Here is a 23,615-nt window from a genome sequence, read left to right as displayed (position 1 = left end):
ACTGGGAAAGGTCAGAACTTTTCAAAGTTGCGTGGAGTAAGAGGGAGCTCAACTTGAAAGGAGGGTGGCCTGGAAGGCTGGCGTGCGTGTGGATCTCCCTTCATAAGTGGACTCCACCTACCTGGCCACACCCATCTCCTGCAGCCCACCACCAAATCCAAGTTCCAAACACCATGAATTCCGTGCAGTGCCCCACATGTGCTGTCCTGCCCCTGGCCTCTGGGCTTTGTATATTCTCCTTCTGCCTCCAATGCCTTCATCTACCCCCACTTCTTGCCTCCTTCTCAGCCTTCAGAACCCCAGCTTAGATGCCAGCTCCTCCAGGAAGCCTTCCCCACCCCTTCTGGCATTGCCCCTGACTGGGATAGAGGCCCCACAGAACTATGCAACTCCCGGACGTCACACCTTTCACAGAGGACCGGGACTGCCCGTCCTCATCTCTCCCGATGGCAAGCCCCTGGAGCCAGGTGGCAGCTACATCTCTGGCACTTGGCGCAGGGCATGGCGTGGGGTGAGAGTTGCATGAATTTCTGTTGAATGATTGAATGGCAGGCTGCCGAACTGCTGTGGTTTCCATCAAAACTAATCTCAGTTAACTTCTGTGGACATATTTCTAGGTCACCCCTGCAGACCCCAGAGGTGCCACCAAATGGGGGAAAGTTAAGCAGGCATGGTGGTGAGCGTAGACCCCAGTAGAGCAGCTTCCTCAGTGTATTAACAAAGTCGGGCTTTGGCTGGTTTGAAATCAGCACTTGGATGAAGACAGCCTCAGCCCTAAGGATCGCACAACTCCGGGAAAGTTACCTAATGCCATTGATAACGGGCAAGAGTCAGCTGACCGGGATTCAGCTAAAAGGGACAGACCCCAGCAGGGCCAGCTGCGTGTGGGGGACATGTGACTGGGCAGCAGCTCATGAGGCAGAAGAGCTGTCAGCTGAGCACAAGCCCTGCCCGAGGCCACGGTGACCGGTGACAGCCGGGCAGTGGAGGGCCCTGGAAGCACGCTGCAGGGAGCCTCGGTGTACACGCTGGTCCTCAGGGAGCAGGCTGCTGGGTCCCAGTTCTGCTCGGGGCAGTCCATGGACTAAGCTCCCAGGGGGTCACTGGGAGGGTTCAGGCGGAAGCGCACAGCCCGAGGTCATCCAGGCTCTGAGGGTTCAAGGTAGAGCGAACCCGGCCTGGCCCCCAGAACCTGGAATGGGCAGTGGGGCACTGCCCAGTCCTAGAGACACACACTGACACTGCTGCCTAAGGCCTTTATTGTGACTCGGACCCTGTCCTGCGGCTGCGTTCAGGGCACCAGGCTCCTCCTGGCGGGGGTGGGAGGCAGCCTCACACCTGGCAGCCCTGAGTGCGGTACTCCTGGAGGAAGTCTCTGAGCTGGGCGCAGGCTGCCCGCTGGCGGGTGGTCTGGCACAGGCGCTCGGAGGGCATCTCCTCGATCCAGCTATTCGAGTCCAGCAGGTATTGGGGGCTGCAGGGGCAAAGGGACCGTCAGCGGGGGCCAGGAGATGGCAGGCGGAGCAGAGAGCAGGAGGACCTAGCTTCAGGGGGGTGGGGCTCCGGCACTGGGGATTTGTTCCCTCAGGAAGGTGACAAGGTGACCAGAACACTCACTCTCCTTTGAGGTCATATGTGGCCCCGTCCAGACCCATGATCAGATATTCTTTCCCGGGCTCCAAGCGCAGGCGGCAAGAGGCTCGCACCAGGAAGTTGCGGGTCTGCTCAGCAGTGGCCTTGATATCCTGGGCTGAGGAGATAACGTGCCCCAGGGTCGTCAGGGGGAGGCGGTGCACGGTGGCACAGGGCCAGGGCTCTGTGCGGCCTTCTCATTTAGCCTTCGCCACCCCTCCAAGAGGCGCTACTGCGTCCCTATTTATGGGCAGGCCTGGGGTGTCTGAGCGGCTGAGGGGACCTGCGCTCAGACTGGTCCGAGTTTTCACAGTGCCGAGTGGTCAGGCCCCCACCCAGACCTCAGCCTCCCGTCAGCCCCGCCCCGCCCGCTCCGGGTTCCTTCGTACTGAAGTGCAGGACTTGGGTGATCTTGGTCTCAAAGAGGCGGAAGGCCGCTCTGCTATCTTCTCGGAGAACCTTAACCTGGAAGCCTAAGCGGGGTTAGGAGAAGAGGGGAAGGTTGAGAGGCTCGGAGGCTGAGAGGGCCGGGAAGCCGTGTCAGGCTGCCTGTGGCCTGCGAGGAACAGGCAGACCTGGGGAGACCAAAACAGCTGGTCCCGAGGGCGGGTCAGGCCGGCCGGCCGGGAGACTGACCGTACTCCACGCGCGGGTAGTAGCAGGCAAACTTCATTCTGTAGCCATCCTCCTCCTGCAGTCCCCGCTCCAGGGTGCGACGCTGGCGAGGGCACTTCCCTGAAGGTGGGGGCCCAGGTAAGACAGTGCACAGGCCCCAGCCATCCCGGCTTCGCACCCCAGCCCCAGGCCCAGTCTCACCCTCGGCACACTGGCAGATGTCCGCGGAGCACAAGGTAGCCAGGAGTTTGCTCTTACTCGGTGCCCCATAAAACACGGAACATCGGTGCTCTGGGGAAGCGCAGAGAGGAGTTAAGGTGCGTGCTGCTCCTCTCTGCCCCCTCAGTCCCATGGAGCCCCAGGGCTCCCAGCCACCCTTCACTGCTCCGGTTCCTGATGTCCCGTAGGAGGGCACCTCTCCCAAACCTCCCCTGAATGCCAGAGTGCTCACCAGGGTTGTAGTAGTCATACAGGGCCGCGCTGGCCGGCTGCACCAGCCCCACGGCCACCTCCTGCACAGCTCCAAAGCCCACGCACTCCCGGGAGGTGGGGACCTGGGACAGGGTGGGGAGGAGAGATCAGGGACCCTCTCCCCGGCCCTGCCTGCTGCTGGGCTGATTTCCTTGGCCTGTTTCTGTTGGGACTCATTGGTCTTATCACCTGTGCCCTCACATTCTGTTACCTTCCTGTTGATAGAACTCTAAAAGCTGCCACCCAAGGTCTCTGATGACCTCACTGCCCAGATGGTGACCTTGTCCCAGCCTTCACTGCCCAGGTCCTCTGCAGGGCCTTGCATCATGAACACGCTCTCTGTGAAACTTCCCTAGGCTGAGGGTTAGCTTCTGGGCTGCCCCAGCTCTGACCTGGTATTGCTCACACTCCCCTCTCCCTGTGGGGGTCTCAAGCACTCCCCGGCTCCCGCCACACCCATCCAGGCTGGTGGTTCCCAAACTGAGCTTTCAGCCCCATCCTCGCATTGGGATTTTGGCAGGACTTCCAAGTTCTCCAGTATCCTCTGCTGCCCCTGAACCACTCATCCTCCCGACAGCCTTGTCTCTGTCATGGATACCATCAGGTCCCCCTTTATTTGCCATGACCTAACAGCAGGTTCCATCATCCCGCGTGACCCCAGCACTCGGGTCCTGGGCCCGACTCCCGTCTCGCAGCCACCCAGGCCCAGGCCAGCCCAGCCTCCTGCCGGGGTTGCGCATGAGCTGGGCCAGCACGGTCAGCGCCCTGTGGGGAAATCCTCCCAGCTCCACACCCTCCGTCGTGTGTCAACCCAGACTCGTGTGCCTGGCTTCTCTAGCTTTTGGCGGCTGCCCCTCTGCAGGCCCTGGGCAGGGGCATCTTCCTGACCCACAAACACCTGGCTAATGCTGGCCACCACGCCTTTCTCACACCTTCTCCCAGAGGTTACAGTAAATGTTCAATAAATTGTCTGAGGGCCATCAAGGGCCGATGACTGTTTTAGACAACAAAGGCCATGAAAAGACAATCCAACTACCATCTATGGCCACCATTACTCTGTAAAGGAAAATACACTTTAATATTTACAAAACTAGGACACTCCACAGAAAAACAAAGGCAGCCCCTCCAGTTGAATAAAATGCGCTTTACGGAAGGCTCCCCGCTCGAGCCCTCAGGGTCCCTTCCCTGCTGACTGGCGCTGGGTGCCCGCCTGCGCTGCCCTCCTGGAGGTCTGCCCCGTACTGTACTGTGGCTCACGTGGCTCCCACTCCTGTCCTGTCCTCCTGCTGATGTCCCACGTTCTCAAGAGCACTGGCCGCTGATGCAGCTGTCTCCTAAGACACCTCTCAACACACGCTCAGCAAACCCGGTGCCCCCGATCCCCTTCCCGCACCGCCCTCCCCACTCACCGAGTCAAAGTAGAGCAGGACGTGGGGACCCTCGGTCTCAAAGTGACTCACGTATCGGTCAGAGAGGGAGGTCAGCTGTGGGGAAGGGGAGACAGTCACAGGTTGGTGGCCCTGGGCCCTGCACATGACAGGGCTCAGCCCCTGGGGAGGAGGGGCTGCTCTGGGCAGCTGCCCACACCTTTTCCAGGTCAGCCTGCAGGGCATGGAACCCACTCAGGAGGGTGATGTCCGCGATGGCCATGCCAGACAGCCCCGCCTTGCCATTCCGCCTGTGCAGAGATGAGACCTGGCGTCAGGCTCAGACGCCCAGCCCCAGCCCCAGCCCCAGCGCCAGCGCCGCCCCCCGCGCACCCACCAGAGGCACACGGTGTACTGCACGCGGGACTCCTGTTCCTCCGCCACCTTGGGCGCCTCCCTCCTGCGGCGGCTCCTCCGGCCCTCAAACAGCTGCAGGGGCGTCACAGGCTGCACCTGGGCACCTGGGTCATCCCTGGCCAGGCGCTCCTCATACTCATAGTCCTCGTAGTCTTCGTTTGCTTCCACTGCACAGGGAGCATTGTGAGGAGGGGCCGGACGGCGGCTCAGCTCCCCGCACCAGCCCCTGCCAGGCCCGAGGCCTCTCGGCCCCACACTCACTCATGTACTCAACGTGGCCCTTGACTGTCACTTCAATCTGCAGGTCCTGGCAGGTCGTGTTCTTCATGTCCAGGACGTTGTAGGTACGAAGAACCTGGCTCAGGAAAGGGCAGGGAGAGGACCCGGGACATTTAGGGGCACAGACCTCTTTTCAGTGCCACACCTACGGGCATCTCCCTGAGCTAAGGGATTGAAGCCTTCGGCCCCTTCTCGTCCCCTCACTGGACAGTCCACACCCGAGTGGGCACCAGAAGCGCCACAGGTGTCGGGGAGACAGTGAGACAGAGAGGAGGAGGAGCAGGGCCCTGCCCCGGGAGGCCAGCACGCCAGTCGTGCACACGGGAGGCTGGAACGGAAGGTTCAGGAAAGGCTTCTGGCTGAAGCTTGAAGGAGGGGAAAGGGCTTGTCCTGTGGGACAAGAGGCGGGAGAAGAACACGCAGGGCAAACAGAGCTGTGCAGATGAGCGTCTGTCTGGCTGGAGAGGGGGGCAGGGGCCCAGCCACGTGAGCCGTGATGCCGTGGGGGAGTCTGGCTTCCCTCCAAGGCTAATCGGACTCGGGTTTTCGGAAGGTAAGTCTCACTGCCGTTTGGACAATGGCTCAGACAGGTGAGGTCTGGAGAAGTTCCCCCAAGTGTCTCAGCACAGAATCCAGGATACAAGTGACGAGGGCCCCAGGCAATGGGGGAGCAGCGGAGTTACTGGGGCTACAAGGAAGGGCACAGGAGGGGGCCCCAAGACAGCCTCTAGAGTGGTTGCCGGCTCCCGCGTGGAAGGGGCTCCCATCAGCCAGCCGGGGGACACAGGAGGAAGAAGGAAGGGTGTGGGACACACCATGTCTCAGGTGCCGTGAGGCATAGGAGCCCCTGGGTCAGGGAAGAGGCCTGGGCTGAGGAGCAGGACACGGGGCCATCCCCACTGAGGGGGGTAAAGGTGCCCAGAGATGGGGAGAACAGAGCAAGGGAACGTCCGGGACAGAAGCATGGGACACCAGCCCTGAGGTGCCCTCCTCCTTGCCTGGGCCGCTCTCCTGTGGTGGGAGACCACAGGTCTACCCAGCCCTCCCCTCCCTCCTCCGCCCCAGCCCACCCCTCGCCTGGGCCCTCACCTTCAAGGTTCCTTTGCTGTTTCCTCCCACCTTCACACTGATCTTGCTGCCCAGGGAAAACTTGCACAGCAAAAAAGGGAAAGAGACGTCAGAAGGCGCAGGAAACCTGCTTGTTGCTCCGAGCACACACCGCCTCCCGCAAACCCCACCCCCCACCTCGCATTTCCACAAAATTTCTCCTTCATGTGCGTTATCTCACTTCAGCCTCTTAACAAGCCTGCTGAGTAGACTCTGCACATGTTACTTTACAGGTGAGAGAAAGGAAACTCAGAAGTTAGCTAAGTGCCTCCAAGGAAGTCAGTGCCTTGGGGATTCCGCAGGTGGGAGGGGGCGACGGCTTTTGGCCTGGCCATGGTAGGCCCAGGTGTCACAGCAACCCAGGCGAGGGAGTGGTTCACCTCCAGCTCTTCCTGCAGCCCCCGAATCTGGTGGTTGTTCAGCTGCAGCACGTGGGATTTGAACCCATTTCGGCCTGTGGAGCTGAGAGTCACGTTGAGTTCTTTCTCCTCGGTGGTGTGGGAAGCGATCCAGTATTCAGACAGGGCATCCAGGGCGATCACCGTGTCCTGGGGAGGTTGGACCAGAACTCAAGGGCTTGGTCGCAGGACTGCCCACCCCCAGAGTCCTGGGGCAGCCTCTACCTGGGTGCTGCGGAACCCCCCTTGGAAGCCGCCCTGGCGGGTGAGCCAGGCTGCAGCCTGGTCCGCCATCTCCGCCTTGCCCTCGCGGAGCAGCAGATGCAGCAGGCTGTAGGCTGTGGTTTCAATCCACAGGGCTGGGGCCTGGGGCACGGGCTCTGCCGGGCTGCGAGGAGCCAGGGTGGGCGACACAGCATTGCTCTGAGAACTGGTGACTGAGCCCCAGTACAGGCTATCTGGAAGTAAAAGGAGACCCACAGGTGAACAGGGCAGGGCGAGGAGAGGATCCTAGTCACCGGGCCCTTGGATGCCCCCGTTGGGCTCTCCTGATTCTACTGCCGAATCATCCCCTGCTTCTACTTCAATTCCTTCTCAGGGTCTTCACCCAATCTCTCCCTCTGGGCACACTCCTTGATCCCAAAGTCCCTGGGCCCTAGGCTCACTGCCTGAAGCTCCTTGTCCCTCACCGCCAGTCTCCTGGGCCATGGCCATGAGGTTGTTGTGGGCAACATCCTGCAGGTCCTGGGGCGCCTTGGTCAGCGTCAGGGCATAGGCCGTGATGGCAGCTGCGTGGGCACCCAGGAGCCCAGCACTTGCTTTTTCCCCCAAGAAGGAACTTGCCTTTGAGATGGAGGTTTCCTGGAAGAAAGTGGGGAGGACTGTCAGGGGGCCTGGGCACCTGGACTCCTGAGGAGAAAGGGGCAGGGCTGGGGGCCAGGGAAGGGCAGGAATGCACTGTCCTTACCGCTCTCTGCTTCAGCTCCCCTGCATCCTGGAAGACGGCCAGCCCGTGGTGAAGGGCGATGACCACAAAGGCTGTGAGTGCCACGGTCTCATCATTTCCCACCAAGCCCCCCTAGTGAGAGAGAAAAGAAGATGTCAAATAGGAGGGGGACGGGGCAGAGAGTCCTCCCACTGGTGCTCCTCAGCCCAGCCTCCCCGTGTGCCCGCACCTGCATGTCCCTGTGGATCACTGGACAGGGGTCCTGGAACGAGCCGTCATCCTGCTGCTGGGTCAGCAGCCACCCGGCCGTCTCCCGTAGCTTTTCAGGTGAACCGCCCACCTGCTCCTGGGCCAAACTCAGTACCTTGAGCACAAAGGCAGTGAGCCTAGAGGGGAAGAAGGGAAGGCTGGGGATGGAGACAGTCCTTCTAGGGGACATAGCCCCACACCCCCAGGTACCTGGTTATTCACCCTCCCATTGAACCAGCTCTGCCCCCACCTTCCCTGACCCCTCAGAGACCTGGAACCATTCTCCCAACCTCACCAGGTGCTGCTGTCCCGGTGTAACCATGCCCCATAGGAACCATCTGTCTTCCGAAACTGCTGGATCCGCATGTAGCCTTGGAGAGGAGAGGGTGGGGACACCCACGCTTCTGCTGTTTGTGCCCAAGGCCATTCTCCCTGTTCCCATTGGGGACCTCCTTTCTTCCCAGCCTCGTGGGCTGCCCATCTTCCATTAACTGCCCTACCCAGCCCCACCCCTGCTCGCCCCTGCACCCAGAACCTTTCTGGATCAGATCCACAGCATGGTCCTTGGTCTCAGGGGGCAGCGTGCTCCACTGCTCTGTCTTGTCCAGGTAGCGGGAAGCAGCCAGTGTCGGAGCCAGGTACACCATGGTTTGTTCCCCACAGCCTCGAGGAAGCCTCAGGAGGGAGGCCAGGCCTCCTGGTGACAAGGCCCCCTCAGAGCCCAAAGTGTCCAGTGGATCTGAGGCTGTAAAGGAGGGAGAGGGTGGGGATCAGAGGATCATGGGCTTGTGGTATCCAAAGGGGTCTACAGGCTTCACATGAATCTGCGGGTAACCGCTGGGCAGGACTTGAGGACCCTCCTACCTGTTACCCTGACAAAGGTGCTGAAATCCCCATCAGGGATAACATTGGGATCAGAGTTGCCAGGAATTTCCAAGGTCCGGCCTCGGTGGTCTGGGGAGATGGGAAGTTGGCAGTCTGTCCTGCTGTCCGCAGCCCCAGCCACCCACATCCCCTCAGGAAACCGATGCCTGGAGGTGTGGGGGAGGTCACTCACCCAGGGGGTTGAGTTCGTACACCAGCTCCTCCCTGTAGATGGCGCCTTCCTTCTGTCTCGGAGGAAACATGGCAGTGAGAGATCACACAGGACCACGGCCTGCCCCTCCCGGGGCAGACTCCCCCAGGACTTTGAGTTTCAACTTCAGGGGCAGAGCTGGATCAGAATTGTAGAAGATGTGAACAGACCAAAGCACTGGGCTTGGGTGTTGGGCCCTTGGCCTGCCTAGCAGAGAAGGCTGACAGTGAGGGATACCCCTGGAAACCCGGGGACCTGGATTGGGGGGTGCTCCATTCACCTCAATTTGCAGAACCTTAGACACTGCATCCCCCACAGGGAATTCGAAGGACCCTCGAGCCACCACCTTCAGGGACACGTCGGCAGCTGCCATGGGCACCACAGAGAAGGCAACAGGCCGGGCAGAGCCTGCAGGCACCAGCACCTGCTGGGCCAGCCCTCCGCCCCCAGCCAGGCACAGCCCTTCCACTGGGGACACGTGGACGCTCACCTGGGGACAGGAAAGTGGGGATGGCCAGAGCTCCAGCCCAGTTAGGCTCCCCACCCCTCACCTGCCCCTGGCTTCCCCCAATCCCCGTGTGCTCAGGCTCCCACGGGGCCTCACAGTCAGGTTTTTATCCAGGTAGTTGTAAAGGACAGGCCGCAGCTCAAGCTGCTCAAAACGGCGGACAGACACGGGCATGCGGAGATGCAGGTGGAACTCGCGGAACACTCGGAGCTGGGTTGGCGTGGCCACACACAGGCCTGATGGGCGAGGAAGCACGGGGTGGGAGCGCATCAAGACCTCAAGGCCGCAGGTAACCCAGCCCTGCCCTCAGCCTGCCCCTGCTCTCTGGCCCAAGCCAGGCGTGTGCTGGCACAGACTGCCCCAGATCTCTGGCCCCCCTTCCTGTACTGAAAGCAAAGGGCTAAGCAGGAAGCCGGGGTAGAGGGAAATGAGAAGGGGCAGCCTGAGGCCCAGGCAGGGTGACCTTGCCTTTGCTTTTAGACAGGCTCACACCATGGATCTCCCACGTGGTCAGAGAGTCGGGGAGCCACAGAGTCAACCTGTGGATTGGGGAAAGGTGGAAAAGCCCCGTCACACCCCGGCCAGCCCCAGACGCCGCAGCTCAGAGACAAGGCCAGGCCCATCCACACCCTCACGTTTGCGAACGGTCCACCGGTTCCACTCTCCAGAGCCAGTTCTCCGGGAAGAAGCTGCGCACGATAATGTCATCCTCGTCGATCAGGTCCTCTTCCTGCAGGATCTCCAGGGCTGGGGGACCACAGTGGGCGGGAGTGAGGAGCGGGCTGTTCTGCCCTTCCAGGCCCTGCTGCCTGTCCCCCAGCCCCATCCAGCCCCTCACCTCGGGCGAGGCCCTCCGGGCCCCTGGCCCGGCTCTTCTTGCGCAGGCTCTCTGCAAACTGGCAGCAGGACAGGAAGGGCTCCCGGCAGGCCGGCTGCGGCACGCGGGCTGCCCGCTGCTCGCAGGAGCGTGTCATGGGCAGCCGCGTCAGCCCGTCCTGGCAGCAGCGCTTGGCTGTGGGGGAGGCATACTGGCCCACTGCAGGGCCGGGTGGGTGTGAGCTCGAGGGGACAAAAAGGAGACACCTCAGCCCCCACCTCGACCCAGAGATCTGCAAGGACTCTCCCTGAGAGACCAGCAACATGAGAAAGGCCGGGGGAGACAGCAACCTACCCACCCACTTTTAACCCTGGAATCTGGATCTCTGGCCAAATGCCACACACTGGCTCACTGTGGAGCCAGGGGGCAGAGTGGCAGACCCCTCGCCCCAGGTGGAGAGCTCCAGTGGCTGCCCAGGCCGCACAACTCACACTTCTCACTGACCGCCTTTTGGAAGTTCACGTTTCTCTTTTTCCGGGCTTTCTTCTCCTTGGGACAGCTCAGACCTGGGAGAGAGCAAGACTGCAGTCAAGACATCAGGCGCGTGGCCTCCTCCCTTCCTCCCCTCCTCCCTTCCCCCTGCCCAGCCACTGCCACCTCTCTCTTCCTACTGCCCCCAGGCCCCTCCTCCTGCCTTATCTTCCTGCCACCCACTCCCCTTCCTCCTCTGCTCTCACTCTCTCTGGTTGAGGTCCATTTTTCTCCATCAGAAAAGGCCAGGCCCGCTGCCTGGAACACTTGAAGGGCACTGTCCCCGCCCCCAGGACCACAGCTGAGGTCATAACTGTTCATAGCTTCAAAGACCTGGCAAGAAAAAGCAGGGATGCTGGGAGCCAAGAGTGCCCGAGGGGCAGGACCAGCCACTCGGCCTGGGTCAGAGGACAGGGAAGAAGGGACAGATGTGAAAGAGGTACAGACAGGGGGAGACAGAGACGGGGCCAGGAGAGGAAGCAGAGGAGGCCCCAGGCCTGAAGGAAGGGGGAGGCCTCTGTGGGAAGCCCCAGTCAGACCCAGGGGCTGGGCCCAGGGCTCAGGGCAGCGGTGGCGGGGGATGAGCCATGGAGGGTCAGGAGGGCTGGGGAGAGGGATCTGGACAAACCCTGCGCATGTCGAGGGGCTTGTGGGACCTGCGGCCCACAGCGTACAGAGCCGTGTCCACCGCTCCCAGTGCCACCAGGGCTGGGGAGTCGGTCTGCAGGCGGAGCTTTGCACTCTCCCCGACACGATAGTCCTTGGCGCCGTCCACGCTCAGCTCCAGCTGGCAGGGCAGGGGTGGGGCAGTCAGAGTGGAAGAGCTCCTTTCGGCCCCGGTGTCCCTGCTGCTCCCAGGCTAGACCCATGCCCGCCCAGCAATCGCCCGGCCTCCGCCAGCTCTCCTGACCCCGGTTACCTTGCCCTCGCAGGCCCCGGCCTGGACGTCCACTCGCAGGGAGTTGGCCACTGGGAGGCCTCTATGGTAGTAGAAGGCCACAAAGTAGAAGGAGGGCGCCAGGTGGTGGTCCACAAACACAGAGACCGTGGTCAGGGTCCTCCTGGGCTCGCGGTTCACAGACACGATCTCACCCCGGGACAGGATCTGGGCCGAGAAGAGGAGGGACAAGAGTGGTTTCCTCTCCGTGGTACGGCCCCAGCCCTGAAGCACCCCCAGCTCTGTCTGGAGGGCTCCTCCCTGCACTGCTGCCCTCCTCGCCTCCCGGGCTGAAGCGCACCATGTAGTAGTAATGAGAGAAGGTCGCCCCGCTGATGCCCACAGCTCGCACGTTCAGGTTGAGAGTGTCCCCAACACGAGGGAGCCGAGGGTCGGGTCGCTCAATAGACAGAAACCCAGAGCCTTCTGAGGGCGGGGCTCTCACGGTGAGCCTGGCCGAGGCTGGGTGGAGGGAGCCTGCGGACACCTAGAGAGAGGGCAGAGGGCCAGCTGCAGCCAGGCTCGGTGGCAAGGACCTAGGTACCCCACTCCTCCCGCAGGCTGGGCCCTGGATCCTCAGGAACGCAGCCTCCCCACGTCCCCCCCCTACCAAGAGCTGCAGCTCTGAGGTGGTCTGGGGGATAATGATGGGAATGTTGACTCGGCCGCTCCCATCTGTGTTTTGTTGGAAGTCCTGGAGTTTAGAAGCAGACCCAGGAGAAGACAACGTGGCAGAAACTTTGACAGGAATGCCAGAGGCCGGGGAGCCAGACATCTCCCGGACCAGGGCCTAGGTGGGTAGGGGAGGGGCCGGTAAAAGAGAGTGGTCAGTGAGGCCCTGTGCCCTCCTCACCAACACCCCTCCCCCTCCTCAGCCTCCGCCTCCCTCCCAGAGAAACCTGCAGCAGGAAAGGGGCCCCAGGTACAAGGTGTCGCTTGGTGTTGCTAAGATCCAAGGAGAAAGGAGATGACACAAACCGCCAGGAAGTGAGCTCCGCCTCCTCCATCTCCCCGCCTGCAAGACAAAGGGCAGAGAGAGGTGGAGGGCAGAGCCCAGGAGACAGAAACAGGACAGTGACAGGGGAGAGGATGGAGTGTTTCTCTCCTGCAAGACAGTGAGCTCCTCGGGGCACAGGCCGGCTCGAAGCCCAGCCCGGGACCTGGCAAACGGCCGGTATGTAACATCTGTGCGCTGCGTGAGTGAATGCTCGCTCATGAATGCATGAGCAAAAATGAAATAAAATAAACCGAGCCGCGGAGAGGCGCAGAATCACACAGAGGCAGAGTTGGAGAGAGACCAGGGGTCTTTCCTGGCTTTGAGTCTGAGACGAGGCGGGAGACGTCAGGGGTGGTGTCGGTGCTGGAGAACAGAGGGTCAGCTTGGAGGACAGGGACAGGGGACTGGGGTTACAATAAGGGAAAGTCAGTCACCTGGAGACTCAATGATGGCTGCTGCAACGTAGAGGCGCAGCCCCAGGAGGTCAGCAGTATCAATGTTAAGCTTCTCCAGGGCGCCCTGGAGCTCCACCTTTGAGAGGGAAATGTGGCTCTGGCCGTCCACCAGCTGGGGCAGAGAAGAAAACAGGACGTGGGTGAGGCTGAGTCTCCCACCTCGTCTCCCTCACCTCCTTTGCCTCCCCACCCTCCTTCCTACCTTGGTCTGATTCTCCAGCCCCCGAAGGAAAGTCTTCGCACCATCCTCACCCAGGAGCCCAAAGCGCACATACGCCACCCCCTGCACTGGCTTCCCGTAGATGTACCTGTTGCCACAGGGAGACTGGGAAGAGGCTGGGCCAGGGCTGGGGAAGCCATGATCTGGGGAGGGAAGCGGGGCTGCCCAGCCACTCGCACTGAATGGGGAGCCCTGCGAGCAGGACCTGGCGTTGGTGGGCTGGTTACCTGGCCTCGATGTCTAATTGCATGTCATCAAGATGGCCAGGCACTGTCAGGATGTAGGGCTTTCCAGGGCTGATCTTCACCTCAAAGTTGGGAAGAACTGAGCCAGAGCGAAGGGGCAGACAGGTCAGCCTCTAGTTCAGAGACTCCTTCCCCCCAGGGCTGTGGCACCCATATCTCCCTGGCCCTGCCCTTTTCCCTCTCTCTTTCCACCCTTATTTCCTTCAGAAAAGCAGCTGCCTTTCCCTTGTGTCACCAGCTCTCACCATATTTCTTCACCTCAAACTGGGTGCTGTGGTTGGATTCCAGGCTGTCTGAGAATCGGGCTGAGATCTTCCAGGTCCCTGGCCTGAGGACGGACAGGGAAGGGACTCAGCCCACCTGTGCAGGAGGGCCATGGGGAGGCGGCGGCCTGCTTCCTGGGGAGAGGACGGTGGGGTACGCCAGAGGCTCAGGAGGCTCAGGAGGGTTAGGGCATCTTGGGACGTGACTGTGTGTGTGGGAGGCGGAGAGCCTAATGGGAAACAGGAATTGGGGTGGTGTGGCTGGGGGGCCAACCCCAGAGCGGGGAGCTCACTCTGAGATGTCTGGGATCCCAAAGTCATCTTGGAAGATGGAGGGAGCGTATACCTCCCTCTTCAGCACGCGGAGGCCGTTAGAGTTCTACAAGGGGAGGAGAAGTGGTCACGGGTGGGAGGTCACATCAGTGGCCAGGGTCAGGAAGGCCAGAGGTCAGCGACTCACCTCCACCATGATCGTGATGGTGTCAGGGCACGGGCGCATCTTTTGGTCCAGAGTAAAGACCCGGTAGCGAACTGGGAATGGAGGACGAGAGAGGTGAGTGGGAGCCCGTGTGCAAAGGCAGGGTGGGCCCAAGTCCAGGGAGTGAGGGGAGGACACATATTTGCTAAGCAACCCTCCCGTGTAGCACTTTCTTTATTTAGGGCTACCTCACTTAAGGTGCACCAAACATGTCCTAGTGGGCTGGGAAGGGGCTGAAAGTAGAGGCCTTGGGGCCCAGACTCACCCCGCTGGCCAGGGTTATAAATGGGCTGGTCAGTCTGCAGAAAGAGGTGCCCCCGGCGAGAGGAGAAGAGCAGGTTGACACCCTGGATGTCTGTATCTCTGCCCAGAGTCGCCTTCAGCCATGGCGACTGGGCCACCAGCTGGACCTTGGGGCCCCTGAGGAGGCGATCGAGGCCACAGCTCTTCTTGTCTTTTGCGGGGATCTGACAGGAGAGAAAGAGCGAGTAGGTCAGAGAGTGAGCAGACAGAAAAGGACAGACACCAAGACAGAAACATGGAAGACCACTGGGGTGGGAGGAGAGGAGGGGAGGAGGCCAGTGGGAAGACAAAGACACTTACAAGAAGACAGAGGGGAACAAGACGGGAGGCCCCCAAAAGCGTCAGGTGGGTGTGGGTTCCAGTTACCTGGACACTGAGAAGTACGAAGTCTTTTTCTGAGCTGAGGGTGAAGCCCACCTTTGGAGAGCAGGGGATATTATTATAGGATGGGTTTCTCAGGAACACTGATCCTTTCACTACCTGTCCCGGGGGCGCATCCTGAAGCTGCACCCCCACTGATAGAGGGACCCCCAGATGAACCACAGAAGGAGAGAACAGGAGCAACCTGGGGAGAACAGCGAGAGCCAACAGTCAGACTTCACTCTGGCCCCTGCACCCTGGCTCTCCCTCGCTCCTGAGTCAGGTCCCACTGCCAGCCCTGCCCCAACCCCAGCAGCCAGCATTGCGCCTCCAGGACCTGGGCTTCTGCAGAGACGAAGCGAAGAAGCTAGACACCCAGACGAGCCCCCAGAGGAGCCTCATGGCTGCAGGATCCAAGAGGGGTCAGATCGTCTGTCCGTCGGCTCCCTTCTGGGCGGTCTAGGGCCTGGGGCACAGTTGACTCTGGACCTTGCTCCTCCCCTGGCCCAGCAGGGCCGGGAAACCATGTGACAGCCCAGAAATGCAACTGGCCCCAGGCCCAGTGTTGGGATTGCACCCCGGACACCTAGGTCTCTGAGGGGATCTGAGAGTCTTGGCCCAGAGATTGATCCTGTCCTTCCCTGTTAACCCCTCTCATCCCAGTGCCTGGACACCTCCCCTGATCAAAGTATGCAGGCGTACGTATGCGTGCGAGCTCCTGCATACGTGGGTGTACAAGGGCCCGACATGGCCCGGACATATAGGATATTTAAAGGTCCTAACAAAACACGGATGGGCTTCCAAGACACTTGTCTCTTGTTTTTACCCCAACACAAACTGAACTGTATTATATATTAGGCTTTTGCTTTTTGTAGGCCCTAAACGACATTCTGTGGTTTTGGAGATAGGTGCTCTCTCACCACCCACAAGGAGAACTGGTCTGAACGTCAGAGTTAACCCTTTTCCTGTCTGAACAGTGGGGCAAAGCTCAGGCCTAGGTTTGGCTTTACCTTTACCCCCAAACAAGGCGCTCAAACACACACATCACAGTAACCAAAGGACATCCAGAAAATACCACGGGCAGAAGTGCTTTATTTGGCAATTTCAACACAACATGGAGGGAAAAGAACCCTGTCCTCCTTCACCAGCCTCCCCAGAAATCCCACCGTCCTATCTCAGGACAGAGGCACAGCAGCCCCTTTCTACACGAAAGGCAGCAGCCACGGCCTTGGCACCGTTTCTGGCTCCACTTCCACGGAAGGGCGGAGGAGCACGGCCCAAACCCACCAGTGGCTCAGAGCCCAGGCAAACAGCAGCAGTCACATCTGACCCTTTGCGTGGACAAGAGCCCGACACTCATCTGGCTCCCGAGTCTTCCCAAGGTGATGGTGTCTCAGCCACCAAAGCACCCCAGGGCCCCTCTCGGCCCACTGTGGGGAGCTGTGTGATGATGAGCAGAATCCTCACGTCTCTGGCAGGCGGAGGAGGGTTCCAGAAGTGGTAGAGATGCTGTATAGGAGAAAGACAAGGCTGGTGCCAGACACCTAGGCCCATGGTGTAAGGAGAACTCAAAACTTAGCAAGGGGCGGCCGGGCGCAGTGGCTCACGCCTGTAATCCTAGCACTCTGGGAAGCCGAGGAGGGTGGATCGTTTGAGCTCAGGAGTTTGAGACCAGCCTGAGCAAGAGGGAGACCCCGTCTCTACTAAAAATAGAAAGAAATTATCTGGACAACTAAAAATATACATAGAAAAATTAGCCGGGCATGGTGGTGCATGCACATAGTCCCAGCTACTCGGGAGGCTGAAGCAAGAGGATCACTTGAGCCCAAGAGTTTGAGATTGCTGTGAGCTAGGCTGACACCACGGCACTCTAGCCTGGGCAACAGAGTGAGACTTTGTCAAAAAAAAAAAAAAAAAAAAAAAAAAAACCCCAACAAAAAAACCCCCAAAAACTTAGCAAGGGGAATTCCTGTGTTCCAGAAAAGAATGACAGAAGAACAGGGCTTCACTAGTGAATTAAGCATGAGCTGGGAGGAAACCTAACGTTGGGTCACTGCTTTGTCACCTACCAGAGGTGGGGGGCAAGACTCACCGGTCCACCAGCTGGGCCCCAATGAGGTCGTGCACATGGTAGGCAAGACCAAGACGCACTGCGGCAGGTGCCCGCCGGCCCAGGAGCTCAGATAGAAGTAGCTCCCGGTACTTGGCCTTGCGGACCATGCCGAGGACAGCCTGGCGCCCTGGAGGAGAGGGAGGCACAGGAGAGGGGAAAGCTGAATAAGGACTAAAGAACTGAGGAGCCACCAAAAGGGGTTCTTGAAGGGCTGCAGGCTGCGGACAGGTACCTTTAACAAAGTACTTGATGAATCTCCCAGCTCCAGGCACAGCTAGCCACCAGCTCCCAGCATCTCGGACGTTGAATATGCCGGCATTCACCAGATGCCTGAGGGCAGTGGGAAGCCAGGCGAGATGAGGCCTGGGCTCTGAGAACCATCTCTCCTCCCATCTGTTAATGTCTGGACGCTACGTTTTCAGAAACATGGGCAACCACACAGGAGGCCCTGAATAACAAAGCCCCAACCTCGGGCACTTCTTGGTGCCTCCTGTTTGTTCCAGTCCCCGCCTGCACTGCCCTCCCGCCACGCTTTCTTTTCCTGTTACTACTTGCCCGTTCAAACAGCTTCTCCTCTCAGAAGCCCTCCTCTCACATACCCAGTCTTGGACTGAGGAGAGACATCGGTGTCCTCTGTGCTCCTGCCACGGCCTAGGCATGCCTCGCCCTGGCCCCCACCATCTCACCCAAAGTATCTGTTTCCCCACATGAGATCAGTACTTTGGTCTGTCTGTTTCATTTCTTTCAATGTGAATGTTTAGGGGCATACCATCTCCTACCAGTCTCCGTCCTCTTAGTCCCAGTATCATCACCATCGGGCTTTGATCGTCCCTGCCAGGCCCCTATGTGCGTTTGATAAGCCACCAGGATCTCCTGAATTCTAGTCCAGGGCGCTTTCCAAGGCCTCAGGTAAGACAGGCCTCCCCTCTTATGGGGAGGAGCACAAACTTTAGGTCATTTTTATTAAAAGGAACAGTCAGACTTTTTTAGCAGGTCCACCAGAAGGAAAAGGAAAAGGCTAGACGGAACTGGGAGGAGGCAGGGAAGGGCCAGATGCCTGACTCTGTTGGTTCCACAAGTCTCACGTGATCTCTGAGTCCCTGAAGCCAAAGGACTGTGTCATCTGGTCCTGCTGGAAACTAAGGTCCCTGCAGGCTGGAAGCACCAAAGTCAGAAACTTCTGCACTGCCCCGGCATACGGTCGGCCATCACAGGCCTTGAGGACCTGGAAGCAGAGATGAGAGACATGGGCTGGCCCCACCCTCCCCCTCCACTGAGCTCCATCCCCAGGACATGGGCTGGCCCCACCCTCCCCCTCCACTGAGCTCCATCCCCAGGACATGGGCTGGCCCCACCCTCCCCCTCCACCGAGCTCCATCCCCAGGACAGCTGTCTTCCATCTTGCTCGGGTCCTGCCCCCCTCGTGCCCTTCCTTCTCCTCCTCCTTCCCCCGCTCCCCGTCACATTGCCACTTACCAGAGCCCTGTGCGCGCTCCATGGGATGTGGGGTCGAGAAATTGTTTCTTTGTTTTTATTTCTGTTCCCCATTTCCCTGCCCCGCCCCGCCACCCATGACATACACACAGTCACACCTACTCTGGTCCTGTAGTCCTCAGTGAAGATAATTCCGTGGGCATCCGAGTCGAAGCCCAGCTGGATAATTCTGATCTCCCCCTGCTCTTGAAGCTCCTTCTGTCTCCACAGAGATGGGAATGAAAAGAAGGGTGTCGGGGTAAGATGCTCTGCTATACTCTGGGGACTTTTGGGCAGGAAAATTTTGTTTGCCAGTATTGGGGCATTTTTTTCTTAGTAAAAGAAAAACCTTATGGGAAGATAATCAGGTGCATCAACAAGTAGCCTTTTCCAACTAGTTACCCACCCTCGCATATACCTGCTTTATCAGCTGTCTATCAAATAATCAACATGATTTTCTGTGACCAGTCATATGCCAGGCACTAAAATAAAATAGTGATTAAGTCACGGGCCCTGGCTTCACGGAATCAACACTCTAGATTTGGGGTGGAGGAAGGTGAGGAGGAGTATGGGATAAAATGTTTAAAACAAATAAAAATAAACCGGGACTTCTGTTTATAGGAATACAGCAAGAACCAACTCATCTGTTGAAAATTAAAATTCTGGATAAAATAGTTAAAAATTATTTAAGCATTAAACAGCTCACAAGATAATAGAAATTACCAGGCTAACGCTGGGCGAGGTGGCTCACGCGTGTAATCCTAGCACTCTGGAAGACCGAGGCGGGAGGATCACTTGAGCCCAGGAGTTCAAGACCAGCCTGAGCAAGCGCAAGACCTCACCTCTACTAAAAATTAGCCGGGCATGGTGGCGCATGCCTGTAGTCCCAGCTACTCGGGAGGCTGAGGCAGGAGGATCCTTTGAGCCCAGGAGTTTGAGGTTGCTGTGTGCTAGGCTGATGCCACAGCACTCTAGCCCAGGCAACAGAGTGAGACTCTGTCTCAAATAAGAAAAGAAAAGAAAATTGATGGGGAAAATGAAGTAAAATAAACCCAAAAGCAGAAGGGAAACGGAAAACATGCCAAGAAAGCTACAAAGCCACTCCTCTCCTCACTCTTCCTACTGGATCTCACCCACATCCACATACTGAACCACTGGCTACTCACCCCTATGATTTGCATTTCTTTCTTTTTTTAGAGACAGAATCTCGCTCCGTCGTACGGGGTGGTGCAAGGAAGTGAGCACTCAGATCAAGGATCTGGTTACCCCAAAGTCCCCCCCCACCTCCCCAGGGCAATGACATCATGGCAGGCACATCAGAGCCCAAGAGAAATGCAAAGCTGGTTTTTCTGCTTTCTATGAAGCAAATCATTCAGCGATGAGCTCGCTGCAGCCTCCAACTCTTGAATTCAAGGAATCTTCCCACCTTGGCCTCCCCAGTAGCTAGGACAACAGATGTGCCACCACACCTCGCTAATTTTTTAAAATTTTTTGTAGAGACAGGGGTCTCGCTATGTTGTCCAGGCTGCTCTCAAACTCCTGGACTCAAATGATCCTCCTGCTTTGGCCTCCCACAGTGCTGGGATTACAGGCATGAGCCACCATGCCTGGTGACTTGCAATTCTGTATCACTGGCCCAGAATTCTCCCCAACCCTCATGTCCAACTGTCTATTATGTTTGCCTTTGGATGCTCCACAAGCACCATCAACTAAACTCGTACAAAATTAAACATATCATCCATCCCCCATTAACTCAATGTGCTCCTAACTCCACCAACCACCCAGTCTGTCAACTAGAAAACCTGAGAATTATCCTGAACTCCTCCCTCTTCCTCACTCTCCACATCCCCGACTCATCCCTCGCTCCCTACTGCACTATCTTAATTTAGGCCTTCCCTAGTTCTCAGCTGCAATATCTTCCTAATTGATCTCCCTGCCTCATCCACTGCCTCCATTCCCTCTCCTGTTTAACATTCTGTACCAGCTCATCGCCTGCGGTGTAAGACGGAAACCTTGACGTATAAAGCCTGTCGTGATCTGAAGGCTGCCTGCATTCCCACAGCGGTGTGCTCGAACCACCCCCCATGACTCAGTTTCCCCCAAAGCTCTGTTCTTCCACCTCCATGATCTGGCATGCCCTCTACTGCCTGAGGGACTCTGAACAGAGTCTGTAGCATTCTCTGTGGCACCACAGCGCCTGGTCCAGTGCCCGCCCCAGAAAGGCCTAACGCTGGCTGAACGGCTGGGCGCCGCCTGAGTGACTGAGTGACAGGGGACTCCGGGAGTGCCTGCGAAGCAGGGACGGGATATCTAGCGGTCGCACTGACGCCCCTCACCAGCTGCCGGTCGGCCACCGTCCGGTCAGGCACCAGGCTGTACACCTGGCTCCTCAGCACAATGGGCGGCAGCGCATCCTCAAAGAGGCCTCGCGGGAACAGCTGCACTAGCTCCGAGACTGCCGCGCGCGCCGACCCTGGGCAGAGAGACCGGGTCACCGAGAGGAGGGCACTGGGGCCGGGAGCCGGCCAGCTGCGGGGGCGCCGTTCTTGCCACAGACGTGACCACCCAAGGCAAAGCCCCGCCCACCTGGGGCCCTTAGCCCCGCCTCGGGTTGCCATGGTTACCTGACTCGCCCCCCAGAGGCTCCGATTCTACGGGCCCTCTCTCCCGCCGCCTCTTCAGTCCAAAGGTCTCCGGAACCAGGCGATGCCTCTTCCGGCTCATACCCCGGGATTCTGTGGTACCGGGGAAGGGGCAGAGGGTGAGGGAAGAGAACGTGAAAATACGGCCTTCCGGCGCAGGGCAGTAACGTACGGACGCCTGCGGGCGTCCCTCCCTGTATACTAGACTATGTGACTCAGTGTAAGAACCACGACGTGATGACGAAACAAGCGACAGCTGAGCAGCTCTCAGGCCCTTGCCGGGAGGGGCGGTGCCAATGCGGATACCGGCTACACCTCGCCCGGTCGCGGCCCCACGCCTGCCGCTGATTGGCTCCTTCGGACGCCACTCACTTCCGGGGACACGTGGGCGGTGCGGACGCGCGGCGGTGGCTTAGTTGGGATCCACCTCCCCGCGTAAAGATCGCACCGCCCCCGCCCCTGCCGCGGTGGGGTTTGCCCGCCAGTGTCGCCGAATGATTGCATCATCGAAAGCAGAAAAGCCACCTTTGCGTCCCCCTTGGGCTCTGAAGTGCCTGCCGTGACGTCATAGCCCTGCGGAGGCGGACGTCGAGGTCGCGGGGCATTTGAGGTAACCAGATCCTCGATCTGAGCCCAAACTTCCTTGCTAAGCTCGCTGCATTTGGAGGATGGGGTGGGGGAGGAGGCATAGGGCACGGAAAGAGGTGAGAGGAGCGAGCGCTTGGCCGTGGTTGTGTTTGAGGGCCTGGGGGCCTGCGTGTTTCAAGGCCGGAGCCTGGCGATTAGGAGGCTCGCTCAGTCCTGGCTCAGAGTCACCCTTCTCCAGGCCTCCTCTGTAAAATGGAAACTCCCCCCACCTCCTCTCAGGACCTCATGGAGCCCAGAGGGACCAAGAGAGGAGCTGGGAAGATAGAGGTAGCTGAATCTCGGAACAAACTGCCTCGTCTACCGCCCTCACTGCCCACAGACCCCGCCCTCTACTCTGGGCCTTTTCCTTTCTACCGGCGCCCTTCAGAACTGGGCTGCTTCTCCCTGGATGCGCAACGCCAGTACCATGGAGATGCCCGAGCCCTGCGCTACTATAGCCCACCCCCCACCCACGGTCCAGGCCCGGACTTTGACCTCAGAGACGGATACCCTGATCGATACCAGCCCCGGGACGAGGACGTCCGAGAAGGGCTGGACCACCTGCTACGTTGGCTCCTGGAACACCGAGGCCAGCTGGAGGGGTGAGCGAAGCATAGCACACAGCAGTTGTGGAGACCTGCACCTACCCTCTAAAATTAAGAGCCAAAGCTGGGGTGAGAATCAGTCCTTCAAATGAACTTAGGCTGTTCTTCGGGGGAACGTCTGACTAATGCTTGTGTCAGATCTTTAGCCTCTGATTTCCTCCCTCTCAGGGGTCCAGGCTGGCTGGCAGGAGCTGTAGTGACATGGCGGGGGCACCTGACAAAATTGCTGACAACACCATATGAGCGGCAGGAGGGCTGGCAGCTGGCAGCCTCCCGGTTCCAGGGGACACTGTACCTGAGTGAGGTAGAGACGCCGGCTGCTCGGGCTCAGAGGCTTGCTCGGCCACCGCTCCTCCGGGAGCTTATGTACATGGGTTACAAGTTTGAGCAGTACATGTGTGCAGGTGAGAGTTGCTCCCACTCACTGGCCCCCTTCCCCTCCCAGAGACTGAGAGCCCCCAGCCCTGCTGCTGCTTCTCTCCTTGTGCAGACAAACCTGGAGGCTCTCCAGACCCCTCTGGGGAGGTTAACACCAACGTGGCCTTCTGCTCTGTGCTACGCAGCCGCCTGGGAAGCCATCCTCTGCTCTTCTCAGGGGAGGTAGACTGCACAGACCCCCAGGCCCCATCTACACAGCCCCCCACCTGCTATGTGGAGCTCAAGACCTCCAAGGAGATGCACAGCCCTGGCCAATGGAAGAGCTTCTACAGGTTCAGGACAGGGGTGGGCAGGGCAAGAGCCTAGAATCGATGGCTAAGAAAGGGACTTGGGGAGGAGGGGTTCCCTGACCCCCTTGCTTTTCCTCACAGACACAAGCTTCTGAAATGGTGGGCTCAGTCCTTCCTCCCAGGGGTCCCGAGTGTTGTTGCTGGCTTCCGTAACCCAGAGGGTTTCGTCTGTTCCCTCAAGACCTTTCCTACCATGCAGATGTTTGAATATGTCAGGGTAAGACAGTGATATCACAGCTCCCACCTGCATCCCTCACGCCCCAAAACCATGGGTCCAGCATCTAGGGCTGCGGTCTGCCTTCCCCTTCTCCCACCCCCACCCTCACTGCCATCTCTCTTCTCCTCTGCCCACTCCAGAATGACCGTGATGGCTGGAATCCCTCTGTGTGCATGAACTTCTGTGCCGCCTTCCTTAGCTTTGCCCAGAGCACAGTTGTCCAGGATGACCCCAGGTGAGGCGTTCAGCTCTGTCCCTGTCCTCTGGGTCGCAGGAGCTCAGCCTCCAACCCTCAATCCACGCCTCAATCTGCTCCCCCAGGCTTGTCCACCTCTTCTCCTGGGAGCCTCGTGGCCCAGTCACTGTGTCTGTACATCGAGATGCACCCTATGCCTTCCTGCCCATGTGGTACGTGGAAGCCATGACCCAGGACCTCCTGTCACCCCCTAAGACTCCCTCCCCCAAGTACTGATGCTTTAGAGGGGCTGGTCCAGTCTCTAAATAATAATACAGGTATTTTTAACAATAAAGGTATATTTG

The 23,615-nt window shown here is 59.0% G+C and overlaps 3 protein-coding genes across 4 annotated transcripts; 1 reads left to right on the top strand and 2 right to left on the bottom strand.

Moving 5' to 3' along the window:
• Nucleotides 1–1,242: 1,242 nt before the first annotated feature.
• On the bottom strand, nt 1,243–15,123 carry LOC138395258 (complement C4-A). 2 transcript variants are annotated; one of them, XM_069487904.1, is made up of 41 exons: nt 15,008–15,123; nt 14,677–14,875; nt 14,273–14,474; nt 13,990–14,060; nt 13,823–13,908; nt 13,512–13,594; nt 13,249–13,345; nt 13,004–13,109; nt 12,781–12,913; nt 12,249–12,364; nt 11,960–12,139; nt 11,651–11,836; nt 11,332–11,517; nt 11,041–11,199; nt 10,619–10,745; nt 10,373–10,447; nt 9,903–10,100; nt 9,700–9,811; nt 9,533–9,603; nt 9,161–9,300; nt 8,837–9,046; nt 8,539–8,590; nt 8,346–8,435; nt 8,017–8,226; nt 7,777–7,852; nt 7,462–7,618; nt 7,254–7,364; nt 6,976–7,147; nt 6,512–6,744; nt 6,269–6,436; nt 5,871–5,930; nt 4,764–4,857; nt 4,483–4,669; nt 4,306–4,396; nt 4,128–4,202; nt 2,699–2,801; nt 2,449–2,538; nt 2,269–2,367; nt 2,022–2,105; nt 1,618–1,750; nt 1,243–1,474 (listed from the first exon to the last, which is right to left on the bottom strand). In XM_069487904.1, the coding sequence occupies exons 1-41, from the start codon at nt 15,070–15,072 to the stop codon at nt 1,333–1,335; spliced, it is 5,229 nt and encodes a 1,742-aa protein (XP_069344005.1). In that variant the 5' UTR covers nt 15,073–15,123; the 3' UTR covers nt 1,243–1,332. The 2 variants fall into 2 exon arrangements, with proteins under 2 accessions (XP_069344005.1, XP_069344006.1); XM_069487905.1 differs by lacking the exon at nt 4,306–4,396 and having other exon boundaries at nt 4,530–4,669.
• A 622-nt stretch (nt 15,124–15,745) lies between these two features.
• STK19 (serine/threonine kinase 19) lies at nt 15,746–21,039 on the bottom strand. Its single transcript, XM_069488467.1, has 7 exons — nt 20,881–21,039; nt 20,593–20,729; nt 18,380–18,475; nt 17,869–18,008; nt 17,016–17,113; nt 16,763–16,910; nt 15,746–16,179 (listed from the first exon to the last, which is right to left on the bottom strand). The coding sequence occupies exons 1-7, from the start codon at nt 20,978–20,980 to the stop codon at nt 16,134–16,136; spliced, it is 765 nt and encodes a 254-aa protein (XP_069344568.1). The 5' UTR covers nt 20,981–21,039; the 3' UTR covers nt 15,746–16,133.
• Nucleotides 21,040–21,282: 243 nt separating this feature from the next.
• DXO (decapping exoribonuclease) lies at nt 21,283–23,603 on the top strand. The gene is made up of 7 exons (XM_069488466.1): nt 21,283–21,508; nt 21,766–22,127; nt 22,299–22,534; nt 22,621–22,840; nt 22,940–23,075; nt 23,216–23,310; nt 23,397–23,603. Exons 2-7 carry the CDS (start codon nt 21,772–21,774, stop codon nt 23,545–23,547), a joined length of 1,194 nt encoding a protein of 397 aa, XP_069344567.1. The 5' UTR covers nt 21,283–21,508; nt 21,766–21,771; the 3' UTR covers nt 23,548–23,603.
• The last annotated feature ends 12 nt before the right edge of the window (nt 23,604–23,615 follow it).

Source organism: Eulemur rufifrons, chromosome 15 (genome assembly GCF_041146395.1).
Source record: "Eulemur rufifrons isolate Redbay chromosome 15, OSU_ERuf_1, whole genome shotgun sequence".
Classification (NCBI taxonomy): Eukaryota; Metazoa; Chordata; class Mammalia; order Primates; family Lemuridae; genus Eulemur; species Eulemur rufifrons.
The sequence above is the reverse complement of the archived record's forward strand: the minus strand, read 5'-3'. Positions and strand labels throughout refer to the sequence as shown.